General features: G+C 50.0%; 8 protein-coding genes across 11 annotated transcripts; 4 read left to right on the plus strand and 4 right to left on the minus strand.

Moving 5' to 3' along the window:
* Positions 1-2,481: 2,481 nt before the first annotated feature.
* Positions 2,482-6,161, plus strand: ubp14_2 (ubiquitin C-terminal hydrolase Ubp14). 2 transcript variants are annotated; one of them, XM_007813528.2, is made up of 4 exons: positions 2,482-2,670; positions 2,756-2,823; positions 2,907-5,008; positions 5,079-6,161. In XM_007813528.2, the coding sequence occupies exons 1-4, from the start codon at positions 2,643-2,645 to the stop codon at positions 5,221-5,223; spliced, it is 2,343 nt and encodes a 780-aa protein (XP_007811719.1). In that variant the 5' UTR covers positions 2,482-2,642; the 3' UTR covers positions 5,224-6,161. The 2 variants fall into 2 exon arrangements, with proteins under 2 accessions (XP_007811719.1, XP_065972343.1); XM_066122585.1 differs by having other exon boundaries at positions 2,756-5,008; positions 5,079-5,554.
* MAD2_2 (Mitotic spindle checkpoint component mad2) lies at positions 5,562-7,064 on the minus strand. Of its 2 annotated transcripts, XM_066122586.1 has the most exons (6): positions 6,714-7,064; positions 6,612-6,637; positions 6,491-6,529; positions 6,380-6,408; positions 6,162-6,307; positions 5,562-6,056 (listed from the first exon to the last, which is right to left on the minus strand). In XM_066122586.1, exons 1-6 carry the CDS (start codon positions 6,804-6,806, stop codon positions 5,697-5,699), a joined length of 693 nt encoding a protein of 230 aa, XP_065972344.1. In that variant the 5' UTR covers positions 6,807-7,064; the 3' UTR covers positions 5,562-5,696. The 2 variants fall into 2 exon arrangements, with proteins under 2 accessions (XP_065972344.1, XP_065972345.1); XM_066122587.1 differs by lacking the exons at positions 6,612-6,637; positions 6,714-7,064 and having other exon boundaries at positions 6,380-6,584.
* A 2-nt stretch (positions 7,065-7,066) lies between these two features.
* J3458_021388 (uncharacterized protein) lies at positions 7,067-7,674 on the plus strand. The gene has a single exon (XM_066122588.1). The coding sequence runs from the start codon at positions 7,068-7,070 to the stop codon at positions 7,503-7,505; it is 438 nt and encodes a 145-aa protein (XP_065972346.1). The 5' UTR covers position 7,067; the 3' UTR covers positions 7,506-7,674.
* Positions 7,675-7,841: 167 nt separating this feature from the next.
* J3458_021389 (uncharacterized protein) lies at positions 7,842-10,019 on the minus strand. Of its 2 annotated transcripts, none has more exons than XM_066122589.1 (4): positions 9,958-10,019; positions 9,181-9,891; positions 8,649-9,095; positions 7,842-8,599 (listed from the first exon to the last, which is right to left on the minus strand). In XM_066122589.1, the coding sequence occupies exons 3-4, from the start codon at positions 8,754-8,756 to the stop codon at positions 8,192-8,194; spliced, it is 516 nt and encodes a 171-aa protein (XP_065972347.1). In that variant the 5' UTR covers positions 8,757-9,095; positions 9,181-9,891; positions 9,958-10,019; the 3' UTR covers positions 7,842-8,191. The 2 variants fall into 2 exon arrangements, with proteins under 2 accessions (XP_065972347.1, XP_007811721.2); XM_007813530.2 differs by lacking the exon at positions 9,958-10,019 and having other exon boundaries at positions 8,016-8,589; positions 8,649-8,757; positions 8,825-9,095; positions 9,181-9,466.
* A 645-nt stretch (positions 10,020-10,664) lies between these two features.
* On the plus strand, positions 10,665-12,561 carry DBP3_2 (RNA-dependent ATPase; the record flags this gene model as incomplete). The annotated part of the gene is made up of 3 exons (XM_007813531.1): positions 10,665-12,173; positions 12,235-12,347; positions 12,408-12,561. The coding sequence occupies 3 exons, from the start codon at positions 10,665-10,667 to the stop codon at positions 12,559-12,561; spliced, it is 1,776 nt and encodes a 591-aa protein (XP_007811722.1).
* A 48-nt stretch (positions 12,562-12,609) lies between these two features.
* J3458_021391 (uncharacterized protein) lies at positions 12,610-13,044 on the plus strand (the record flags this gene model as incomplete). The annotated part of the gene is made up of 1 exon (XM_066122590.1): positions 12,610-13,044. One exon carries the CDS (start codon positions 12,610-12,612, stop codon positions 13,042-13,044), a length of 435 nt encoding a protein of 144 aa, XP_065972348.1.
* Positions 13,045-13,230: 186 nt separating this feature from the next.
* J3458_021392 (uncharacterized protein) lies at positions 13,231-14,935 on the minus strand (the record flags this gene model as incomplete). The annotated part of the gene is made up of 5 exons (XM_066122591.1): positions 13,231-13,841; positions 13,903-14,098; positions 14,182-14,469; positions 14,524-14,856; positions 14,915-14,935. The coding sequence occupies 5 exons, from the start codon at positions 14,933-14,935 to the stop codon at positions 13,231-13,233; spliced, it is 1,449 nt and encodes a 482-aa protein (XP_065972349.1).
* Positions 14,936-18,213: 3,278 nt separating this feature from the next.
* MLAC1_2 (Laccase 1) lies at positions 18,214-20,359 on the minus strand (the record flags this gene model as incomplete). The annotated part of the gene is made up of 6 exons (XM_066122592.1): positions 18,214-19,333; positions 19,404-19,523; positions 19,591-19,761; positions 19,821-19,991; positions 20,051-20,106; positions 20,168-20,359. The coding sequence occupies 6 exons, from the start codon at positions 20,357-20,359 to the stop codon at positions 18,214-18,216; spliced, it is 1,830 nt and encodes a 609-aa protein (XP_065972350.1).
* Positions 20,360-21,074: the final 715 nt, after the last annotated feature.

Raw genomic sequence — 21,074 nt, forward strand, 5'->3', positions numbered from 1 at the left:
GTGGAGTAATCTGGCACTTGGGGGATATCAAGACAAGGACAAGGTGGTCGTAGTCTGGCGAAGAGGTTGGTCCGTCGCCGATGCAGTGCAGCATTTCGCCCAACTTGTATCAGATAAGTTACATACCTACCTAGTATGTAGTCGGAAGTCGAGCACGGCACGAGTCAAAGATCAATATTTCAATGTTCTCTGGTGGAGAAAATACTGTACAGCACCATCGCCTAACAGTATTGCACAAACCCGCTTGAGCTTTCTTGTTCTATGAACACCGAGTTGACCGAGTACCCAAACGCAATGCAGGAAGCACTTGTCAAGAAAGATCCCCGAACAAGCACAATATTGGGTTGGTGTGTGTCCGGTGCACTTTTGTACTCCCCGATCTCAGCCAGAAATGTCCTGGTATATGTGGAAACCAACTTGACCATGGTCAGACGGATCAAAGGGCGTTGGGCTTGTGCTAGCTTATGTGCTGCAGCCGCTGTGTCACCCAATGAGTAGCTAAGAGCCTGGCATCCTCTTGACAATAATTCAGCCCAATTGAGAAAAACAAAATGCTGGTGTGGCTCCACGTGAATCCTACAGCAGAACGTGTATGGGGTTGCTGTCAAGTCAAGTAACTAACCACGAGCCAAGTTGTGCCCTGAGCTGACGGACAAGCAAGATTCCTCTCGGCGAACTGTTCTTGCTTCAATGTGAATCAAAATTAACACACAAAACGATTGGTCCCATCTGCTGCTGGTGGTCCACGAGATCCCATCGGGCCAAATCTCGGCCCCATTCTTCGTCGCCTACATATTGGCAAGCCTTCCCTTGGACGCTTATACCAGTGTGGAAGCTGGTTGGTTACAATCAATACGTGTTGAGAGCTGGAAGAAAGCTGTTGCCGCAAATACATGTGCCCCAAGTGACATCATTCCGCAAGAATAAATAGGGATTCTGCCTGCAGATTTCAAGGGCAAGCCAAACATCTCCACTATACATCGAAAAGAATAAGCCAATATCCAACATACGCAAACTGAGAAAATGAAGGCCAACATTTTCTTCATCTTCGCCTCGTTTGGTCTGGCCATCGCTGGTGAACGGCAGAAGCCCGAAGCTCGCGCGGCCAATGCGTACACCAAGAACAACCACAATCTTAAATACGTCAACAATATACCCATGGACAAGACTCCCGAGCAAGTTAAAATTGAGAACGGGCAGTCTTCCTGAAGCTGTTAGTCGACACGTTCTATACCCCATGCTGCAGCCATTTATAACGCCGTGTCACAGCTTGGACCTTACAGTAAAGAGAACGTCCAATAGCTGAGGGAGTGATCGAGGCAAATGCAGTTTTGGGGGCTCCTCCGATCTTCTTATATATAACTTGCGAAATAATTTATACAAACTTGCAGTCCCGGTCTTGTATATATTTCCAGTGAATGCTTATACATATTGTACATTCTACTATCTAGTATATCGATACTCCTCCGTTGGGGTTTTTTTTTTTTTCTTCATTTTGCATATAAGTATCTGAGACAAGATATTGCTGCTTGGCCTATGGTCCCCGCAGAGGTTTTCGCATCCTTTAGATAGCATTCGCATAGGGAAGATAGACAAAAATCGCCACCATCTGCCTTCAATTGCTTGCATCTCTAGCAGATAAGATACTTCTAGCAACGTCGGTAGCTGTCCTTGACTTTATTATCTGTAGGGTCGGAAGGATTGCCCAGCTGTCTGGATTCAGCTAAGCGACATCCTACCATTACTTCCCTAGATATATGGGGACGGCTTCGCAGTTTCTGCTATCAACGCATTCCTAAATGAAGTGAAAGGGCAGTTATCAGAGCATGTTGATGCGTATGCAAAGGGTAAAAAAGACAGTCTTTTCCTCGCTGGCCCTCATGACTTGCTATATTCGGTATGCAAACATGCAGCCGTCATGACGGGCCATTTCAATGTCCGCTGTTACAACCAATCTTCTAGGCGCGGCCACAAAGATAAAGTCGAATATCCCTGGAATCTTGGTAATAGAGCACTTGCGTAGCCGGTCGCATGGTTCGGGGTCTCATAAAGCCAATCATAGCATCATTTATTTTTGTTTGACAATCATTGCATTTGTGGCGCAGAATCATTTCAAACGTCCCAAATACCAGCAAGAGTACAAAACACCAGACACGCTGGCTTCCTGACCATACGGAAATCTGGCTATTGTCATCCCGCGGCCCTTTCCGTCCGCCCGCATCCGGGATAAATCGTCTGGTACGACTCGAAAAACCATGAAGCCTGTATATCAAAGTCCTGATAAAACTTCACATCAATAATGACAGTTGGAGTGTATTGAATAGCTAGTTAGTGACTTGATTCGTGTCGACCTTGAAGCCTCAATTTCAACGTTGACCTGATATCTGCGCTCCAACCCTAACCCGGCTTAACCCAATGCTGCCCCTCCTCCGTCATTAAGCCCCACCCTGACCCAGTGACAGCTCTCTCTGCCTGCTCAATGTTTTCCATTCCGTGTTGCTGCATCATCACCGTCTGTTGTTATCTCGGTGACTCGACTTTTCATCCTGCTGCTTCTCAATAGCAGTCGTTTGGCTTGGCCCGCACACAGCTCCTTCTTAGCCCTCTTGCTTCCCTGGCTCGCATGAGCCTGTATCATCATCATGTCTTGCCCACATCTCGAGTCTCTTGGTAGGTTTTCTACTCTCTCCATGCACTCACTTGTGTCTTGCATGGGCATTCGCCAACTTACGAGACTGACCTGTGTCCTCTGCAGCACTAACTCCTCCGACTCCTGCGCAGTCTGTGTATCGAGAAGACTGTACCCAGTGCTTTGACTCAATAGTATGTTTGTGTGGTCCTTCTACCCGTCCCAGCTGAGTCGTGTTCGGTGAGGGTCATCTTATCCTAATCACTGTTCCCGGTAGGATGAACCAACCGGCCTCGATGTCTGCCTTCAGTGTTTCAACGGCGGCTGTGCCGGTGACCGCTTGCATTCAAAACTTCACAGCGCCATCCGAAGTCATCCTCTGTCGCTAAACATCCGCCGAACCCGAAAAATTGTCGTTCGAGACGAACCTCCCCCCAAAATCTCCAAACTGGCCATCGCTGCCGAGTCCGAAGAAGATCGATACGACACTTCCCTTGCTGTAAAATGCCTCGAGTGCAATACCGAGCTCGATATTACAGACGAAAAGCTGGCACCAGTTGTAGATGGTGTCATGAAAGCAAACACCTTTTCACGTAAGGAGGAGGTGAAGGCCTGGGAACAGGAGCTTACGAGTTGCGAGCATATCTTGCTTATGCAGCAGCATGAGTCTCGCAAGATTGAACAGGGCCAGCTCGGTCACTGCTCGGGTTGTGATTTGAGAGAAAATCTCTGGCTGTGCCTAGAGTGCGGCAACCTGGGCTGCGGCCGCAGGCAATTGGGGGGAGTGGATGGAAACTCCCATGCACTGGCTCATTCCACAGAGTCCGGTCACGGCGTAGCTGTGAAACTGGGTTCCATCACACCCGAAGGCACCGCAGATATTTACTGCTACAAGTGCGACGACGAACGCATCGACGACAACCTGGGCCAGCACCTGGCTCATTGGGGGATCAGGCTAGCCGAAAGACAAAAGACGGAAAAAAGTTTGACGGAGATGCAAATCGAGCAAAACCTCAAATGGGACTTTAGCATGACCACGGAAGATGGGAAGGAGCTCAAGCCACTGTTCGGGCCTGGCCTAACTGGGCTCAAGAACTTGGGTAACAGTTGCTATTTGGCAAGCATCACTCAATGCCTGTTTGACATGCCAGCATTCTTCGATCGCTACTTTCGACCAAACGATGATTTGCCGATTGTTGAAGACCCCGCGACTGACCTAGAGACTCAACTGCGAAAGATGGGAGACGGCCTATGGTCCGGACGCTATTCTAAGCCTGATGCTGATCTGTCCACGGAAACACAGGTCCATCACCAAAAAGGCCTGGCACCGGCAATGTTGAAGCACCTGATCGGACGTGGTCATGCGGAATTTTCGACCATGAGACAACAAGATGCATTTGAACTCCTCCAACATCTCTTCAAGCTCATTACCAGATCACAGCACCCCGGTCATCTCAAGGATCCAACTGCGCCATTTAGATTCGTCCTGGAACAAAGGCTTCAGTGTCTAAGGTGCAACAAAGTTCGATATACTGTCAACGAGCAGGACAGCATCTTCATTGACGTTCCCCTAGAGAAAATCCCTGCAGTAGAAGGGGTCGAAGATACCGCCGAACAGTATAAGCCAGTCACACTCAAGCAGTGTCTCGAAAACTTGACCGCGGCTGAAAAGGTCGAACTGACATGCTCAGCTTGCGGAAGCACCGATGGATTCAGCAAACAATCACTGTTCAAGACGTTCCCTGAGATTCTGGTTGTGAATGCTCGGAAGATGACGGTAGTTAATTGGGTTCCAATCAAGGTCGATGTACCAGTTCTTGTACCCGATGAACCCTTCTTACTTGATGAATACTTGTCAAAGGGCTTGCAGCCCTCTGAAGAGCAACTGCCAGAGGAGCCGGAGACACAGACCCCCGCCTTTGTGCCCGATGCCACAGCCTTGGCTCAGTTGGAAGGCATGGGATTCCCGCTCAATCGCTGTGAGAAGGCCTTGCATGCTACTGGGAACTCGGATGCCAATGCAGCCATGGAGTGGCTCTTTAGTCACATGGAGGATCCTGATATTGATGCCCCCCTAAATCCTGGTGGCCAAGGTGGAGGACCTCGAGATACGGCCGATCCCGAGAAGATCGAGATGCTCGGCGCCATGGGCTTCGGCGCTCCACAGGCTAAGAGGGCACTCAAGGAGACTGGTGGTGATATGGAGCGTGCTGTTGAGTGGCTCTTTAGCCATCCAGATGATCAAGGCATTTTTGAAGAGGAGGGTGCCGGTTCTAATGAGCCAGCTCCTCCTAAGGAGCCGGCTGGGCGTGCTACGCTTCCCGCACAGTTCCAGCTTCAATCCATCGTGTGCCACAAGGGAACAAGCATCCACGCGGGGTAAGTTTCATTGCGTGACGGCTTATTTCCATATATTTTCCGCTCTGTACTAACTAGATGGGATACGTAGTCATTACGTGGCTTTCATCCGGAAACAATTGGAGGGCCACCAGGCTCCTAGTTGGGTGCTCTTCAATGACGAGAAGGTTGTTGAAGCAACCGATATTGATGAGATGCGCAAGTTTGCGTACGTCTATTTTTTTAAGAGGGTGTGAAGACGGAAGAATTTCAGCACAATGGTTGTAGAACTAGACGGCGTTGTACGTGATTGATTCGCCCTTAGGAAACTGGGCTGGCAGCATATTGACTGGTGTAAGTGGGGATAGGATCGTCAGATTTATGGTGATGAGTGATTTGATGCATGGTTTGGCGGTTGCGGGTAAAAAACAGTGATGGGTGAGGTGAGATGTTGAACAAAATCAAGCGACATAGTTAATATTATGATACGTTTCGGCCTTTCCTAGACAAGTATATTCAGACACCTCTTGCAGTTTGCAAAAGTCCCGAGCTAGAGTGGCCATCTTGACACCATGGTGCGTCAGTCATTCATATATTACGCTGTCGTTGATATCATCTCCATGTGGTAGGCTGTCCCGCAATATCCCAGGCCCAACTACGCTCCACCCGTCGGCATGCGTCATGTCACGTTTATTCAGGTTCCCATGCACTTGCTATTTGATTTCACATGCTAGTCTCCCAACCTGTAGCTGACGAGAGTATCTACACGATGATTTGCCGTACTAAACCCCCGGAGCTGGACATGTTCGCCGTTGGCAATCTCCTTGGCATCCGAATCGCCCCATTCGACGGGAACGTCACTGTCCGCATCAGCATAGACGAGTACATTAAACGTGCAGTCGCCGCTGAGTTGTGGTAAGAAAGTGACAGAGGCTGTAATCTGGCGAAAAATGGCGGCGATTTCGGCTTGAATCTCGGCTTCGGTTTTTTCTGGGGCGGCTGCGGCTGCTGGCGGCGCAACGTTTTCCTGATCGGTGGGTTTGGGACCTGATTTCGACTTGGGTTTTGCCGCTGGTTGTGAGATTTGAACCTGGTCAAATGCAATTTCGTTGTTAGCCATGGGCTTCCAAGGGAGGGGAGGCTGGCAGGTGGTGTGAAGGAAGTCTTGTGCCGCGGGGCCGACGCAAGGACCTACATCGAATTGCCAACGCTCGACATGCTCTCCAGTGTCCTTGTCCGTAATGACAATGACGAGCTTGGATATTTTGCCGCCTATCATCCATTTATCGAGTTGGCTCATGATTTTCTTGATGTATGCTTTGACTTGATCGTCGGCCGAGACTATGCGGTGCGCGGTTAATTTCCACGATGACGGACAGCAATGGAAATTGGGAGGGGGGCACTTTTACGTACCAAGCATGTTGAGGCCATATTTCTTCACGCTGGAGACGGGAGAAGGGAAAATTAGCACGGTTGTACTCTCGAATGACGGTGGATTCGTGACAGGCAAGTTGGCACACGTACGCTGTGAAGTCTTCGGCAGGGTAGACACCTCGTTGGAATCTAGACGCGGTTAGTTTTGCCGCAACGGTCGGTCGGTTGGTCGGAGAGGAATCGCGTTCAAAGAGCGGGCGGATCAGCATACAGAATCGAGTGTATCGAATACTGAAACTACATGGAGCGGCGGAGCGTCAGCTTTCTGAGGACGGGGAGGAGGCAGCGAATTGTGCGAGCGAGGGAGACGTACAAACTCGGCGACCAGTCTGGAGCTGCCCTTGAGCGAGAGCTTGTGCACCTTGGACTTGTCTTTTTCTTTCGGTCGTTGCTCTTTCGACGACATTGCGTGCGTGGTGCGGCAGTCCGGGTGGATGGTGCGTAGTTGACGAGGGCGCTGGAAGAGGGTATTTCTCTCTTTTTTTGGTCCCGCTGACGTTGTTGTCAATCAATTTGGCGATGGAATGTGGTGGGGAAACCAGGCTGAGCTTGACGTTGGAGTTGGAGCTTTGATGGACCAAATTGCGGGGTCCAACTTTGCTTTCTGAATTGAACCATTTCTACCGATCCTTTCGTACGCAAGTCTTTGTATCAGAGGCTTTCAGCAATGATGCGCATTCTGTCCACGGAATCGGCTCCGACGATATGGCATCTTGTGCCATTTTCTCGATTTGCATCATGGAGTGGTTGCAGACAGGCACAATCGCAGCTGTCCTCTTGGGTCAACTCATCTCCATCCACCATCAGCCCGCCGCATCTGCCGTCTACGGGCCGGTATGTAAGTACAATTATTTTCTTGAAACGACAATTCCAGGCCTCAATAAACGACAATTTCTCTCGATCGTCAACATCAATTGCGTTGATCCTCTCTTCGCTGCTTTGTTTCCCAGACGGTGACGAAATTGACGACGCGATTTACTCGAAGCGGCTTTTTCTTCAGTCCGGTGCGAGGGTTCCAATAGCACCTGCACCTGCACCCAGTCAAAAGTCTCCAGGCGTAGACTGGCACGAAGAACACGGAGCACCTAACTCTCCGAAGGTTTGAGCATCCTGTCAAAACACAAGATCAACACGGCAAAGGTCATGCCCCCCCGCCAGGCAGAGGCCCAATGGTTGGAGGTCAGGAAGAACCGTTTGGTCCACGTCCTTGAACCAGATGCTACTAGCCACTGTAAGTAAAAGGCGACGCGAGGGCCTGAGGCCGTACATTTCCGGCTTGGGTTGGACGATAGTTGGACGATACAGATCACCCGCTTGCGACAAGGCATGTGCATTACTTAGTAGCAATGCGAACGGTGGATTTCAACCACGCTTCCTCTCCGTGGCACATATATACATGGCTGTAGTAGTTACCTAGCTACTCAGAATCCGCGGGGAACAACGGACACAACACTGGTGATTATTCGTCGCTGTAGTACGTTACACAAGAATACATCACCACTGTCCATTAAGATCAAGTTGAGGAAATCTGAAGCAGGCTATGGGTGTCGCCCTCGGAAACGTGGTCCGGGCCCAGTCACACACTCGTACGCGTTTACAGGACGGGACGTCTGCCTGTAGAACCTGATGTATTGAGAGGGTTAACTTTGCTATACTAACTTTGCTAAAACATATCCGATATGCCTGCACATCCCCACCCTGTACCATACGCGTAACATCATTTCCCAACGTTCATTCATTGCTCTCGCTCATGTCAACAAAGTACACTGGCCGCCGTGAGATAAGAGCGGCCTACCTGAACAGACGTGAAAAAAGGTGGCGCTTCTTGGGCCTCTTCTCGCCTTGGTCTTGATCCAGGCCTCTTGCTCCGTCTTGATGGCCTGCGCTCCCGTCTTTCTGCAACTGCTCCTGGGCATCAAGCTGTGTCGTGTGGTCGTGCATGAGCTGCTGTGCCGTGGAGACTGTGTTCTCCTGGGGAGCTTCGCCGACCGCAGGCTGGCCGTCAATGAACAAATCCTTGACACGTCCGGGGCCAATTAGTCTCTCGTACACGGCCAAGGTTGTGCCGAATTCCTTCCTTGAGCCGACTTTGATGGCATCAAGGAGCTGCAGGGCATATGTCTGGCAATTGTTGGTGATGAGGTTGTACCCCGGTTGCCTTTCTCTAATAGCCTCGATGACGGACTCGCCTTTTTCCACCTAGTTGGTTTATTTTTTCATCACGGGGGGGCAGGGTAGACAAACATACCAGCCCGTCGTGTAGCGTCATCGTTGAAGCGCGTTTCGCCCACTTGAAATGTGCGCCACTCCTCGCGCTTGACCTTCTCGTTGGTGTAAATGACGTCGAAATTCTCATCCTGCGGGTTCATCTAGTTGGTTTGGGGATCCTGGCAAAGGCTTGTTTTCGGGTCGACGCAGACATACCATCCATAACTGGTGAGCATACTCGCCCACAAGCACGGCCCAATGCTGGGTCGGATCCGGATACTTGTTGATCTTGTCGGTGATCATCTTTCCGAGACCTGTCTGCTCGGCAAACCACTTGCCGGCCAGACCGCCCACGGGGTGCCATCCGACCTCGACGGGCCGTGATGGTCCGTCAAGCACCGGATCGGTGACGGGCACGATATTGGGCTGTTTACCAAGTCCGATGGCATGCTTCACAGCAAGTTCCCCTTGAGTGAGGTTTTTCTTCCTGATTTCGCGCAGTTTATGCGGTTAGAATTCTCCGCTACGTATGTCAACTCATCAAAGCATCAATGACAACTCAATACACGTACAGAAAGTCTCCCACCTTGTCTCGCATGCGCTCCTCCTCTCCCTCGTTGGGTGCGGCCTCTGAAGTCATGGCAAACAAGCAAGGGGAGGTGAGGTCACTGTGGTGCACTGAAGCGGAGACAAATGAATGGCTGGGGTCGAATCGTACTCGGCTGCTCGGTACGGAGTATGTACGTGTCTTTGATAAATGGGAATCGCAGATGCCGGGCCAACTGCTCCCAAGTCCCAAGGATCCAAGGGTCCAGGGGTCCAGGGGTCCAGTCCTCGCCTTGCACAAAGGGGGTCCGGTCCATTGATTCAAGTCGCACAACTTGGCGCTGGGTGTTGAACCAGACACAATGGACCCACGTGAGGCCGCCAACGGCTCAGCCGAAGAGTTGAGAACCTTGACTAATGTTGAAAGAGGTGTATGGTAGCAATGTGCTCACCGCAAAGTTAAAAATGAAAAAATGGTAACTATGCCAAGTCGGTACCCGGCCGCCTGTCTCTTACGTCAACAGCCTTTGTGCTAATAATCCTCAGGTCTGGTTGCAGACTTGCAGTCGATAACGACAGAGGAACCCTAACCCTTACTCCTGGTATGCCGTCCGCGCTTGACTCGATCCGGTAGCCAACCCGGCGACGTGGAAGTCTCGTACACGTGGCATTTCATACATTCTAGAAATGCCCATGTTTACTGAAATATCTTTATGCCACTCCAATGGATCATATATCTGTTGTGTGAGAGAAACATTAAACATGCCTGGTTCTTGACGCTGTGTTGGATGCCCTGAACCTACCCGGGACTGCTAGAAAATGTTGGCCCGTCTCCATCGGAACCGTGATGTAGAAGACTATTTCAGAGACTAGACGATTTGAAGCAGAATGAATTTCGTCTTGTATAGTAGTGTTCCACATTAAGTAGCGGCGTAAGCTACCCGTAACCACAGTATATGCTACGATGATGACCTTGTGTAGCACGACTGTTACGCTATCACCTCTTACTCGTGCCACGCCCCACCATTAGGTAATTCAGCTACAGAAGCTCTCACCACCTAATTACCTAATGGTGGGGCGTGGCACGAGTACCCGATGCAACTCCACATTAAGCGGGCTGAAGTCGTGCAGAATGGAAAGGAGCAGGAGGCATACCTGTCCAACAAGTGCGTAAATTCCGCTGCCAGCTCCTGTATATTGGACCAACCGTTCCACTGTGCAGGCCTTTGTTGTCCGACAGCCTGAACAGATCTTTTCAGGCCTCCAGTGCGCTCAAGTGCTATCAATGATTTGATTCCTTTTGCCCGCACACGCTTCGGGGCGACCTTGCAGTCGGACCCACATAAGCCCCTCACACGCAACGGTCATTGGACGGGTCTGTCTTTTATCGATAAGATAATTTTTTTCCCAGCCCAATCATCTGTTTGCCGTCAAGGCTGGTCCCGTCTCAGCATAACCCACGGTTCCCCCTTTGCCCGACGATATTTTCAAGCCATTCTTTTCAATTGCAATGGCTGCCACAAAACACGCCCTCGCAGAGGACGAGTCGGTACGTCCCAGCAAAAAGACCAAGATTCACGATGGCAACGACGCATCCGAAGCGCGGATAAAGAAGGAGAAGAAGGAGAAGAAGGTGGAGAAGGACAAGAAGGACAAGAAGGAAAAGAAGGGCAAATCAGAAAAGGCCGACGTCGTCACTGACGATGCAAAGGACAGGGACCTTGAGATACAGCGCAAAGCCGAAAAGAAGGCCAAGAAGAAGGAGAAGAAGGAAAGAAAGCTGAAGGAGGCGCAAGAATTACAAGAGAATGTTCCGACCAAAGCGCCCGCCGAGGAATCGAGCGAGGCCGAGAAGAACGAGAAAGACCTGAGTAGTGAAAGGGCACCCATCTCTGGGTCATATGTCCAAACAATCAGCCTATCCAATGTTCCCCAAGACGATGTCGATACCTTCATGTCGACGAACCAGATTACTATTACCGATCCTAGGGGCGAGACATCATCCCTTCGGCCAGTCATTGAATTCCACCACCTTCCCTCGACGAACTTGCTCGAGAAGACCCCGTCGCCCTTTGCAAACTTCAAGGCTCCCACCCCCATCCAGGCTGCGTCCTGGCCCTCCACGCTGTCCGGCCGAGATGTTGTCGGCGTTGCAGAGACGGGCTCCGGCAAGACTATGGCATTTGCTTTGCCTTGCGTCGAGTCCGTTTCCGCCATTGGCAAAAAGGGTACCAAGGCAGTCGTTATCTCGCCTACCCGTGAGCTAGCTATGCAGACGCATACGCAGCTGGCTTCCTTGGCCGCATTGGCCAAGTTGAAGTGCGTTTGCTTGTACGGAGGCTCATCAAAGGACGAACAACGGGCAATGGTAAATCGAGGTGCCGACATTATTGTGGCCACTCCTGGCCGCTTGAAAGACTTCATGTCTGATGGTACAGTCGATTTGAGTGACTGTCAATTCGCCGTTCTGGACGAGGCTGATCGCATGCTCGACAAGGGTTTCGAGGACGACATCAAACAAATTCTGGGTGCTTGCCTCGCCCGGGAGAGGAGACAGACCCTCATGTTTACTGCCACCTGGCCGCAGTCGGTTCAAGCTTTGGCTTCTACTTTCATGGTTGACCCCGTCAAAATCACCATTGGTTCAGGTGGCAAAGAAACCGAGAATGGCTCTGTAGAGCTGCAAGCCAACACCCGAATTACCCAAAAAGTGGAAGTCGTTGACCCCAAGGACAAGGAGTTTCGCTTGCTCCAGATTTTGAAACAGCATCAGCAGGGCAAGCAGAAGAACGACCGTATCCTGGTTTTTTGCCTGTACAAGAAGGAAGCTACTCGTGTAGAAAACTTCCTCAGCCGCAAGGGCATTCGAGTTGGTGGCATACATGGTGATTTGAAGCAAGAGCAGCGAACACGAAGCTTGGAAGCCTTCAAGACTGGCCAGACCCCTGTGCTCGTCGCAACCGACGTTGCTGCGCGTGGATTAGATATTCCCGAAGTCAAGCTGGTGATAAACGTTACTGTGCGTTGACTAACTAAATCGTCTTCGAAGTGCACGGACGATTGCTAACTGTGACGACTAGTTCCCTTTAACGATTGAGGATTATGTTCACCGAATCGGTCGTACCGGCCGGGCTGGTAACACCGGCGAGGCACACACCCTATTTACAGTCCAGGACAAGGCACATTCTGGCTCGTAAGTTCTGACTGCGGCGCAATTCTTTGCCAATTCTTTTTCTGACTGGTACTTGTGCAGCCTGGTCAACATTCTCAAGGGCGCCAATCAGCCCGTTCCCGACGAGCTGCTCAAGTTCGGCACGACTGTCAAGAAGAAGACTCATGACATGTACGGGTCATTCTTCAAGGATGTAGACATGACACAAAAGGCGACAAAAATTACGTTTGACTAGAATGCCCTCGGTCCGGTCCATGTCCTTGTAGTTCTTCTTCAATTTTACATGACGATATTTTTGGGCGTTATTATTTGGTGGCTTCTTCAGGTACGAGTAGACTGGCAGCATTCGAGAGGCAATCGCCTCTTGGCGCATTACATGGGTATCAAATGCTTTCATGGTGCAAGATTCCATGGAGCAAGGCAGCCTAGAAAATTTCATCTTAGACTCAAAGCAAATATATGTCCACAAATGAGAATAGCTGGTGGAACAACACAGCCAACATGTTTTGCAAGCGTTATGATCGACGCCGAGTTTGCTCTATGGGGAATATTAGGTCAGGGTGAGCCGATCAAAGTCAATATCGACATTATCGCAGTGCTTCTGAGATGCAGGGACCTGATAGGTACAGTCACATTCTTTTACCCCAAAGAAAGGCTTCAAGCAAGCTCCACACAAGGGAATATAGCAAGAGTTTATATGTTGCCCCAATCACCCTAAACCTGAAGCGTTGCCATAGTTATATTGCAGTGCTACAACAAGCAACCTAAAGACGGAGAGTCTAGTTCCTATCCTTGACCAAGTGTTGCATCAAAATAGGGTTGAAGAAGTTAACACGACTTTCCTAACGCTCCTAGTCGTCAAGGAAGCGGTGATGCTGTACTGCCCAGGCGACGTCGCAACCGCCTATGCTGCAACGGCGGGCGTGGTTTTGTTCGCAGAGGGTTGAGGCTCGTGAGCGTCGAAACAGGCCTTTGCATTCTTGTATCCCTCGGGTTTCGGGTCTAGGTCAAACGCCTCACAGAACAATTTGGTACCACACACCCTCTCGCCATAGCCCAAGACGCCCTCACTGATAATCTCGCCGCTGCAAGACTCGGGACGGACTGTCGTTGGCTTTTCAATCCAGGGTAGGATGGGTGCCGGTTCATGGGCATCGAAGCATTCCTGGGCGCTTTTGAAGAAGCCTCTCTTGGGGGTTTCAGGCCATTCGTCGTAAGAATTACAGTAGACCAAGGTGCCGCAATCCTCATCGCTATAATCCGGGATGCCACAGTTCCACGACTGGATGACAGAGGATATCCAAGGGAACTTCTTGACCTTGTTTGCAATGGCAGGATCCAGTTTACCTGCCAGTCCGTTGGTTGCAATAAGGCTGGTCGTGTTTGGGGCCGTCCACTGAACCCGAGCTCCCGTGTCGTCCGCAAGCTCTCTCAGACGTGACATAACCTTGGCCGGCTGCGTGATGCCCTCGAGTGCCATGATGTATGCAGCTAGGCCAGCAACATGAGGCGTAGCTATCATAGTCAAAGTTAGCCTCTTGAAACTGCCAATCACGTATATGGAGTAAGCACGTACCCTGGCTTGTGCCATTGAGATATCTAGTGGCAGTATCGGAGCGGAAGTACGAACTCTCGATACCAACGCCAGGAGCGTAGATGGTAACTGAGGGACCGTAGTTTGATTTTGACCAGTGGAAGTCATTCCTGTGATCCATTGCTGCAACCGTAATGACGCTGGGATCCCTTCCGGGAGAGAACTGACCGGCATCCATCTACAAGTTTAGAGAAATTAGCCTCCTGCTACTAGATTTTTGCATGAATAATTTAGAGGGGCAAACAGGAGGACAAAAACTACATTTCCGTTGCCAGCACTAACGACCACCACGACTCCCGAGTCAACGAGGTGTTTAAACTTCTTGTCGACGATTTCGGAGCCGTCGACGTGCATTGACATGCTAATAACGGCTTTTCCTTGGATGCCCTTCTTTTTGACGTCCGCGAGCACAAATTCCAACGCCTGTATCATTTGTGATGCCTCAGGGTCCAGTTTGACAGCTACGAGCTTCACCTTCTTGGCGACGCCAAACTTTACGCCGCCGATGATACCGGAGACATGGGTTCCGTGGCCATCTTGGTCCTCTTCCTGTATGCTTGGTTATGCCAATCCGATTATTCTTTTTCTGGATTATTCGCTTACACTGGTAGATTTTGAAAACCTGGCGCCAAAAGTAGCACGCCCTTTGAACTCTTGATGCGTGAGCCGAATGCCTCCATCGAGCACGTAGACTGTGATTCCTTCACCACCTGATTCATCATAGTCGTAATTCGACACGCAATCAATCAGGTTCTTCGAGAGGCGGACAAGGTTACCGGGAGCATCCGACTGGGAGACCTTGGCATCGAGTGAACCACGTGTGTTGGCCTCGATAGTGGCGATTTCGTTAGACCTGAGCAAGGTCTGGATTGTAGCATCATCGGCGTCAATGATTATGCCGCGTGACTCGTCGTCAATCCTAAAGGGAATGACCTCCTGAGTGGTCGGTTATCAGTGCTGCGCTTGCCGACGTTGCGTTTCCTGATTGTGTTACCGATCTCATCTTGAGCAGCATTGATCACATCTTCGCTTAAGCTGCTCTTGAAAGCAACCAAAAAACTTGCAGGCACAGCGCTCTCGGAATCCTGATTGAAAATGGGGATGCCAGCGTCTCTAGGAACAAGCCCTGTTGATGCCAGGCTTGCCGACAAAAGGAGGCCAACGAGGCCATGAAGGGACTTCATAATGAGGGCCGTCCGAAGCTCTTTGGTCGAAGGCGAAGATGAGAGCGACGATGAATTAGGATAAAGTCCTAGCGAGCTACCCACGACTTTTTATACCTACTCTTCACCCTCTGGGGCGCACAGGTCGATATGAAAATCACATTGGATTGACGCATCATCGCAACGGCCAAGATGCATGAGATTATGACCATGCGCAGCTATTGCCCCCAACTCCCAGTCACGGAAAGAGGCTGGGAAATCGATTGATACCCATTGAGGTACATGCTGCCTTAAGACAGGGTTATTCGACATATACCGGATAGGGTCTTACCGGACAGGGTCCAGTCTACATGACCGAGTCATAACCTTGTATGGTGGTGGCCTCTGGCCGACACACCCTAATGGATTAATACGATTCACTCTGCAAGGGCGGTTAGGGAAGTTGACCCCATCTTGCTGGGTGCTGGGGGGGAGCCACTATTTGATTGAAGGGTTCGCATGAAATTAATGTCCATGGTCCCCAACAGTCGGTAATATATCTGAGTAGTCATGGAGTACTCCGTACATGTCGCACATACAAATTTGAGGCGCCACACTGTGCTGCTGGGCCTGGGATTATGGAAATGCATTGTAAAAGATTGTTTCCGTCATGCCATATTATATGCCGCCGCCATTTCTCTCACACGACTCGAGGACGGGGCTCCATTACGATTGCGTATCTACTCGCGGTGTAAGCTGACAGGGACTTTACTTGTTGCCTTTCCCAGAAGCTTTGATTGTGGCCTGACTTGCTGTGGCTCCGTGTACCAGGACGACATTCCATACCATGGCTGATAACACCATGGAACTACGAAGCTCGATCCAAAGGGTGTCATGTTGTCGGCGGACGAGCCATTCACGCCTGACATGAGATGCAGGACCAAGGATGAATAACGTGCTAAGCGAGTACAAATTCAAGGACCCGCTTCCCAGTGTGACGGGCGGTTGCAAATGACTCCATGTCTGCATTGTCGCCTGGCAGGTAGTCATACGTGGTGACTTGTCCGCTTTCTGCATCCATCAAAGGTGAGAGCTCGAGCTGTCCCTTCTCCAGGTTCATTAGTCATGAGCCGTTCTCGCATCTGCTATAACTCACCAGGCCACTGTATCAACGTAGCCTGCCCCTTATACGTATGCATCCGGTCAGAGCGCATACCCTACATACGTCTAGTACGCCAAGGCTCAATAATCTTGTCCATATCAAGACATGCAACATTGTCATTCATTCCACCAGCCCCGCCCCAATGTATTTCTAGAGCGAGGTATCCCCAGCAGACAAATTCGCATAATATACAAACGACGACATGTTAGGATAACGGGGAAACTTGCATGAGTTCGAGCCGACATGCAAATTTTAGCCTTCGCTACTCCCTTTTGTGCCTTTATTTGGGTGAGGGGAAAGATAGCTCGGTTGTGGTTGCAGCTTAAAACAACAGACAGCACATGCAGTTCTGTGCGTAAGCTCTAATCGACCCCTTGAAGACAGTCCCAGAGATTATTTTATCGAACCGAGCTTAGGCAACCATTGCTTTGCGTGGGATATTCCTGACATCTGCCAGCATATTTGTGTCCTCTTGAGCACTTGTTCAAGTTTAAACTTTGAGGGTCATGACTCGCCCCCTCATCTGCAACGTATCGTCTAGACATTTCGTAACTAGCTTACGACGCGTATCCGGCGGAAAGAATGGCAATCAACGCCATCATCACCATGCCCGAGTGGCGGTGGGATGGTATGACGTACCCGTTAACGTTGCCGTAAGCATCATCTCCGTAATTTCCGTCTGATTTGATTCATATACTTGAAGCATCACAGTCTCCGCCACAGCCGGCATGATGGTGCTAGGCCTGGCCCACTTGTGCTTCGTATTCTCCCAGACGAGCCTTTCATCAGCCAAATGGCGTCTACCTCGTCCCCCACTCTATCTTATATCTGTCCACCATGGCGATAAAGTCTTGCTACCTCACAATCACGGACGTTTGTCAGGCCCCCAATACAAACCGGACCGCTTTCGCCTTGGCCTGCATAGCCCACTATACTTGTTTCATTCTACCTTGCCAGCTTTCACCTAAATACCGGTTTACTCAATGCTTTAACCCCTCAACTCGCCCATCGGCTGGAGAGCCGGCCCATTTACTCTTTGCCTGTGACAAGGGCTTGGGTTCACGGGCCTGGAGCAAAAGACTCAATTCAATGATAACCTTGTAGGATATCAAACGTACTTAGTACAAGAAGGACCAGAGGGACCAGAGGACCTCTATATATACATTGAAGGAATAAAGGGGCCTTCCGCCTCTCACCGCCCTCGTAACCTCCTTGTGTAACTTCCTGTTGTCTTCTCTGTTGGCCTCCCAAGCGTGTAACATTTCCTTACGGCCGGACCGCCATTACAGCGCCGGATCGACCACAGGCACCCTCAAATCTGGCCACATCTGCGTCCTATTTGGTGCAGCAAGTATCTTGACACTTTTAGGGTACCACCCCTTGCCACTTTCGGCAGCTCGCCTGATCTCAAGATGGTTACGAAACCGGAGCTATTCCCACACCCTTAACTTCATTAGGACGCTGTGTGAGCTCCGGCCTACTCGATAACCACGCGGAATCGTTGCTCACAGACCGGTGCCACAAAATTTAGTTGACCGAGGTTGCGCAGTCATCAATGCCCAGTGCGTTGTGAAGTCAAGCATTATACCTAATGCGGAGATTCAAGTGAATGTCCACAATTTGCAGAACGCGGAGAGACAAACGCCGGGTCCAGCATCATATGTCACTAATGGGTTATATTACTTGCTGCGGTTTATCCGTCCTCGTAAGCAGTAGCAAGTATATACGTACGTTTTGGCCCATTAACTGTTAATCCATGCTTACCTATATTATCGGATATTACGTACCTGCAGCCAACAACCCCTGCTGTGCTCAGCCTCACGAGGCAATTTTTAAATAATATGGGAGAATACATTATGGCGGGACTTCAAGCTTCTTCATCGCATCCTACGCCTGTATAACTTGCCCCGAAAAGAAATGGATTAGCGAACTATTAAAAGTATATCTCCGAATGCTAATGATTGTTGCCATGTTTGCCAGATGCAAATGCTAATCCAGTCGATATTCTTCTGGAATATGCTCAGGCCATGCATCCACACCATCCAAGATTGCAATGCCCATGCCACCCATCAAATGAAGCTCAATGTGACAATGAAATAGCCATGGTCCCGGGTTATCCACATAGTACCTGAAAACGCTCCAGTATGCCTCGCCACCGATTGAGAATGCTGTGATCCACGTATCGCGCAAGCCAGGGGTCTCCAAGTTGAAATCCTGGGGCCGTTCTTGAATAGCCTCTTCTACGCTGGTATAATTCCAGACACCAGTTCCGAAACCAATTCTCCAAGTTTTGCTGCCGTGTTTATGCATAAAATGCTCAAATGATGATGTATCTCCAGGTAGGGTAGAAACTTGCAGAATGAGATCAACCCAAGACCCGTTTTTGGTGCGAAGCACCAGGCCATCATTCTCGGTACCACAGGTTGCGTCGGGATAAAATAATAGAGGATCATTGTTTTGAAAATCGACGGGGTATAAGTACTTGGTGTTCATGGTGTACTTGTAGGGAGCGCCAACGCGGCCAAGCACCAGAAGATGCTCTTCGTCAGCCTTGCCAGGTCGGGGCTTATTGGCAGGCCACGGCGACATGTGATCTGTATCCAGTTGCCATGGAAAGAATGAATTCTTCTCGACATCTGGTGAAGTCGGGTTGCCTCCATAAGACAGGTATGCCCTCCCCGATTTCTCCGCACGCTCGTGTCCTTCGTAAACCATTTCGGCAAAGGCCCCTAGTACCTGCGAAGCCCCAGAGTTGGGTACGCGCATTGTATATCTTCCCGGCTCTTGATCTAGTTTCATCATAATCGAGAAGGTCTCACCGGCGGACATGACTGCCGAGACAAACTTTTTGGGGTTGACGTAGTTGCCATCAATCTCGTACAGCCAAAATTCGTGAGAATCCACGGAAAAGGCAATCTGAGCGATCGTGGCGGCAGCTACGATATGCATACTAACCCAGCCGTTGTTTCTATGTGGGTCAACGACGATAGTCTCATTCTCGTGCTTGGACGCAACACAGCCTTCCTGAACGCGTGGTGGTATGAGATCTGGGCGTTTGGTGATGTTCCAGGGGCCACCTTGGACTTGGTCAAGATCTGCTGGGAAACATCTAGCCAGATGCGCGTCAGTACCAATGCCATTATAAAAGGAAGTAGTGATTTGGACGTCAAATGCCATACCCTTTGTCTGAGACCTCGGTGCCTGGTGGGAAAGCGTCCTGAACCAGACCTGGAGCGAGCTCCTTTTGAAGAAATTCCTGACCCGGGCAGTAAACCTCGCCTTTGCCGTTGACCAAAATGCTATCGAGACAACTTTTCAACGTGTTAGATGCAAAGTAAAAATGAGCTGGGGGCAATGTAAGCGTACAATACGAGAAGGCCCGAATCAGTAGACATCTTCCAGTATTCTTCCGAGGTATACTGGCTCCAATCCGACACGACCAGATACTCGGGATCGCGTGCAGCCTTTTCCATAGCTTTGATGTCTTCTTTATCCTGGCTTATTTGACTCCACAATCCCGTGCGATCTTCCTTCGGCCTATGTGCTTGCACTTAGCATCACGAACGTAAAACATCTTGAGATGCTGGTAAACTAACCGAATGTGAATTGCTCCATAAAGCCCATCAACGAGAGACATTTTCTCGTGAGAGTGGTACCAGTGATTTCCAGGAGGAGAAGCCTTGAACTTGTATACAAAACTTTGCCCGGGCTGGATGGGTCGTTGGCTGAGACCGGGCGTGCCATCAGACCAAGGACTGTCTTTTTGCCTGGACCAAGTGGTCAGCATTAGGGGCATGCTCTAATTTGCAGAAAGGAAATAACTTACTCGAGGCCATGCCAATGTACAGTGACATTTTTAGCCATTTCATTCCAAACGGTTACCTATGAGGTGCCTGGGCGTTAGTATCAACACATGAACCAACCTGGACAAGAAAACACTCACTTCAACATCATCTCCTTCGTCCCAAATAAGCGGTGGGCCAGGAAATTGTCCATTCGTGTAAATGAGCTCTCTTGCTTGTCCATTTGGAGCGCCCTCCTCCCACGTAATGCGCAGCGTCTCTTTGACCGTTTTTGCCCAAGAGTTAGTGTACAATAAAGCCACTATTAGTAGCAGACGAACGGAGCTGCTCATAATAACGATGGCGACAATGCGGTAGAAAACGAATGTTTAATTGAAGCACTTCAAATCATCGACCTGAGACTGGCAATGCTGTAATGACTGAAGACAATGCTTTTCAAATGGCGCAAAACGTAGGTGAAATAACCAGCAGGCGTAAAATGCACACGCTTTAGAGTAAGAAATTATTTTGAAAGAGATTGATCGATCGGGAGGAAAGCCATGGTGATATTCGTACGCTAAGGCAATACTGGCATGCAAAAGTGACGATAACAGCGATGCTGGCATGCAGAATGAACGCTTTCGTTAGCGACTCGAGATATTCCAAAGACATTCCTAATCCGGGCAGCCTTGTAGCCTTCCTGTCTTTTACTCCAGTCACGCGTGTCGATTCTGTTTGGAATAGGATCTAACATTGAACGACTTGGCTGCGGTGCTTCCCATTGGCGCATCACCCGGGAGACGAAAACGGCGGAAACAATAAGCAGAACCAAGGCCGGTCGCGTGGTAGCGTCACACGGCTAAGCGTTTGAATACGAACGTGTGAAGCTACTTTCTGTTTAAGCTCTTGCTCTGTTTCCGGTTGCAGCATGAGACAAAGTCTACGGTTGTGGGAATTTGACAAACTCAATTTAACCACGCCTTCAGAACTTTGGAACGAAGTATGACCGAATCAGGAAGTCTTGAAAAACAAAAACGCATTCGGCTTTACGACTATCGTCACGCAAAA

The sequence above is a fragment of the Metarhizium acridum genome (assembly GCF_019434415.1).
Source record: "Metarhizium acridum strain ARSEF 324 chromosome Unknown scaffold_579, whole genome shotgun sequence".
Taxonomy (NCBI): domain Eukaryota; kingdom Fungi; phylum Ascomycota; class Sordariomycetes; order Hypocreales; family Clavicipitaceae; genus Metarhizium; species Metarhizium acridum.

What these genes read in the sequence shown, in the direction of transcription:
- ubp14_2 (XM_007813528.2), top strand. Translation starts at nt 2,643, where the DNA reads ATGTCTTGCCCACATCTCGAGTCTCTTG. An exon ending in CCCAGTGCTTTGACTCAATA is followed by an intron (nt 2,824 to 2,906) that starts GTATGTTTGTGT and finishes TGTTCCCGGTAG; the next exon opens with GATGAACCAACCGGCCTCGA. An exon ending in GGAACAAGCATCCACGCGGG is followed by an intron (nt 5,009 to 5,078) that starts GTAAGTTTCATT and finishes TGGGATACGTAG; the next exon opens with TCATTACGTGGCTTTCATCC.
- J3458_021389 (XM_007813530.2), bottom strand. Translation starts at nt 9,248, where the DNA reads ATGACTTCAGAGGCCGCACCCAACGAGGGAGAGGAGGAGCGCATGCGA. An exon ending in ATGCTCACCAGTTATGGATG is followed by an intron (nt 8,758 to 8,824) that starts GTATGTCTGCGT and finishes ATGAACCCGCAG; the next exon opens with GATGAGAATTTCGACGTCAT. An exon ending in TGACGCTACACGACGGGCTG is followed by an intron (nt 8,590 to 8,648) that starts GTATGTTTGTCT and finishes AGGTGGAAAAAG; the next exon opens with GCGAGTCCGTCATCGAGGCT.
- J3458_021388 (XM_066122588.1), top strand. Translation starts at nt 7,068, where the DNA reads ATGATGCGCATTCTGTCCACGGAATCGGCTCCGACGATATGGCATCTT.
- MAD2_2 (XM_066122586.1), bottom strand. Translation starts at nt 6,806, where the DNA reads ATGTCGTCGAAAGAGCAACGACCGAAAGAAAAAGACAAGTCCAAGGTG. An exon ending in CCAGACTGGTCGCCGAGTTT is followed by an intron (nt 6,638 to 6,713) that starts GTACGTCTCCCT and finishes CGCTCCATGTAG; the next exon opens with TTTCAGTATTCGATACACTC. An exon ending in TCGAGCGTTGGCAATTCGAT is followed by an intron (nt 6,057 to 6,161) that starts GTAGGTCCTTGC and finishes GCATTTGACCAG; the next exon opens with GTTCAAATCTCACAACCAGC.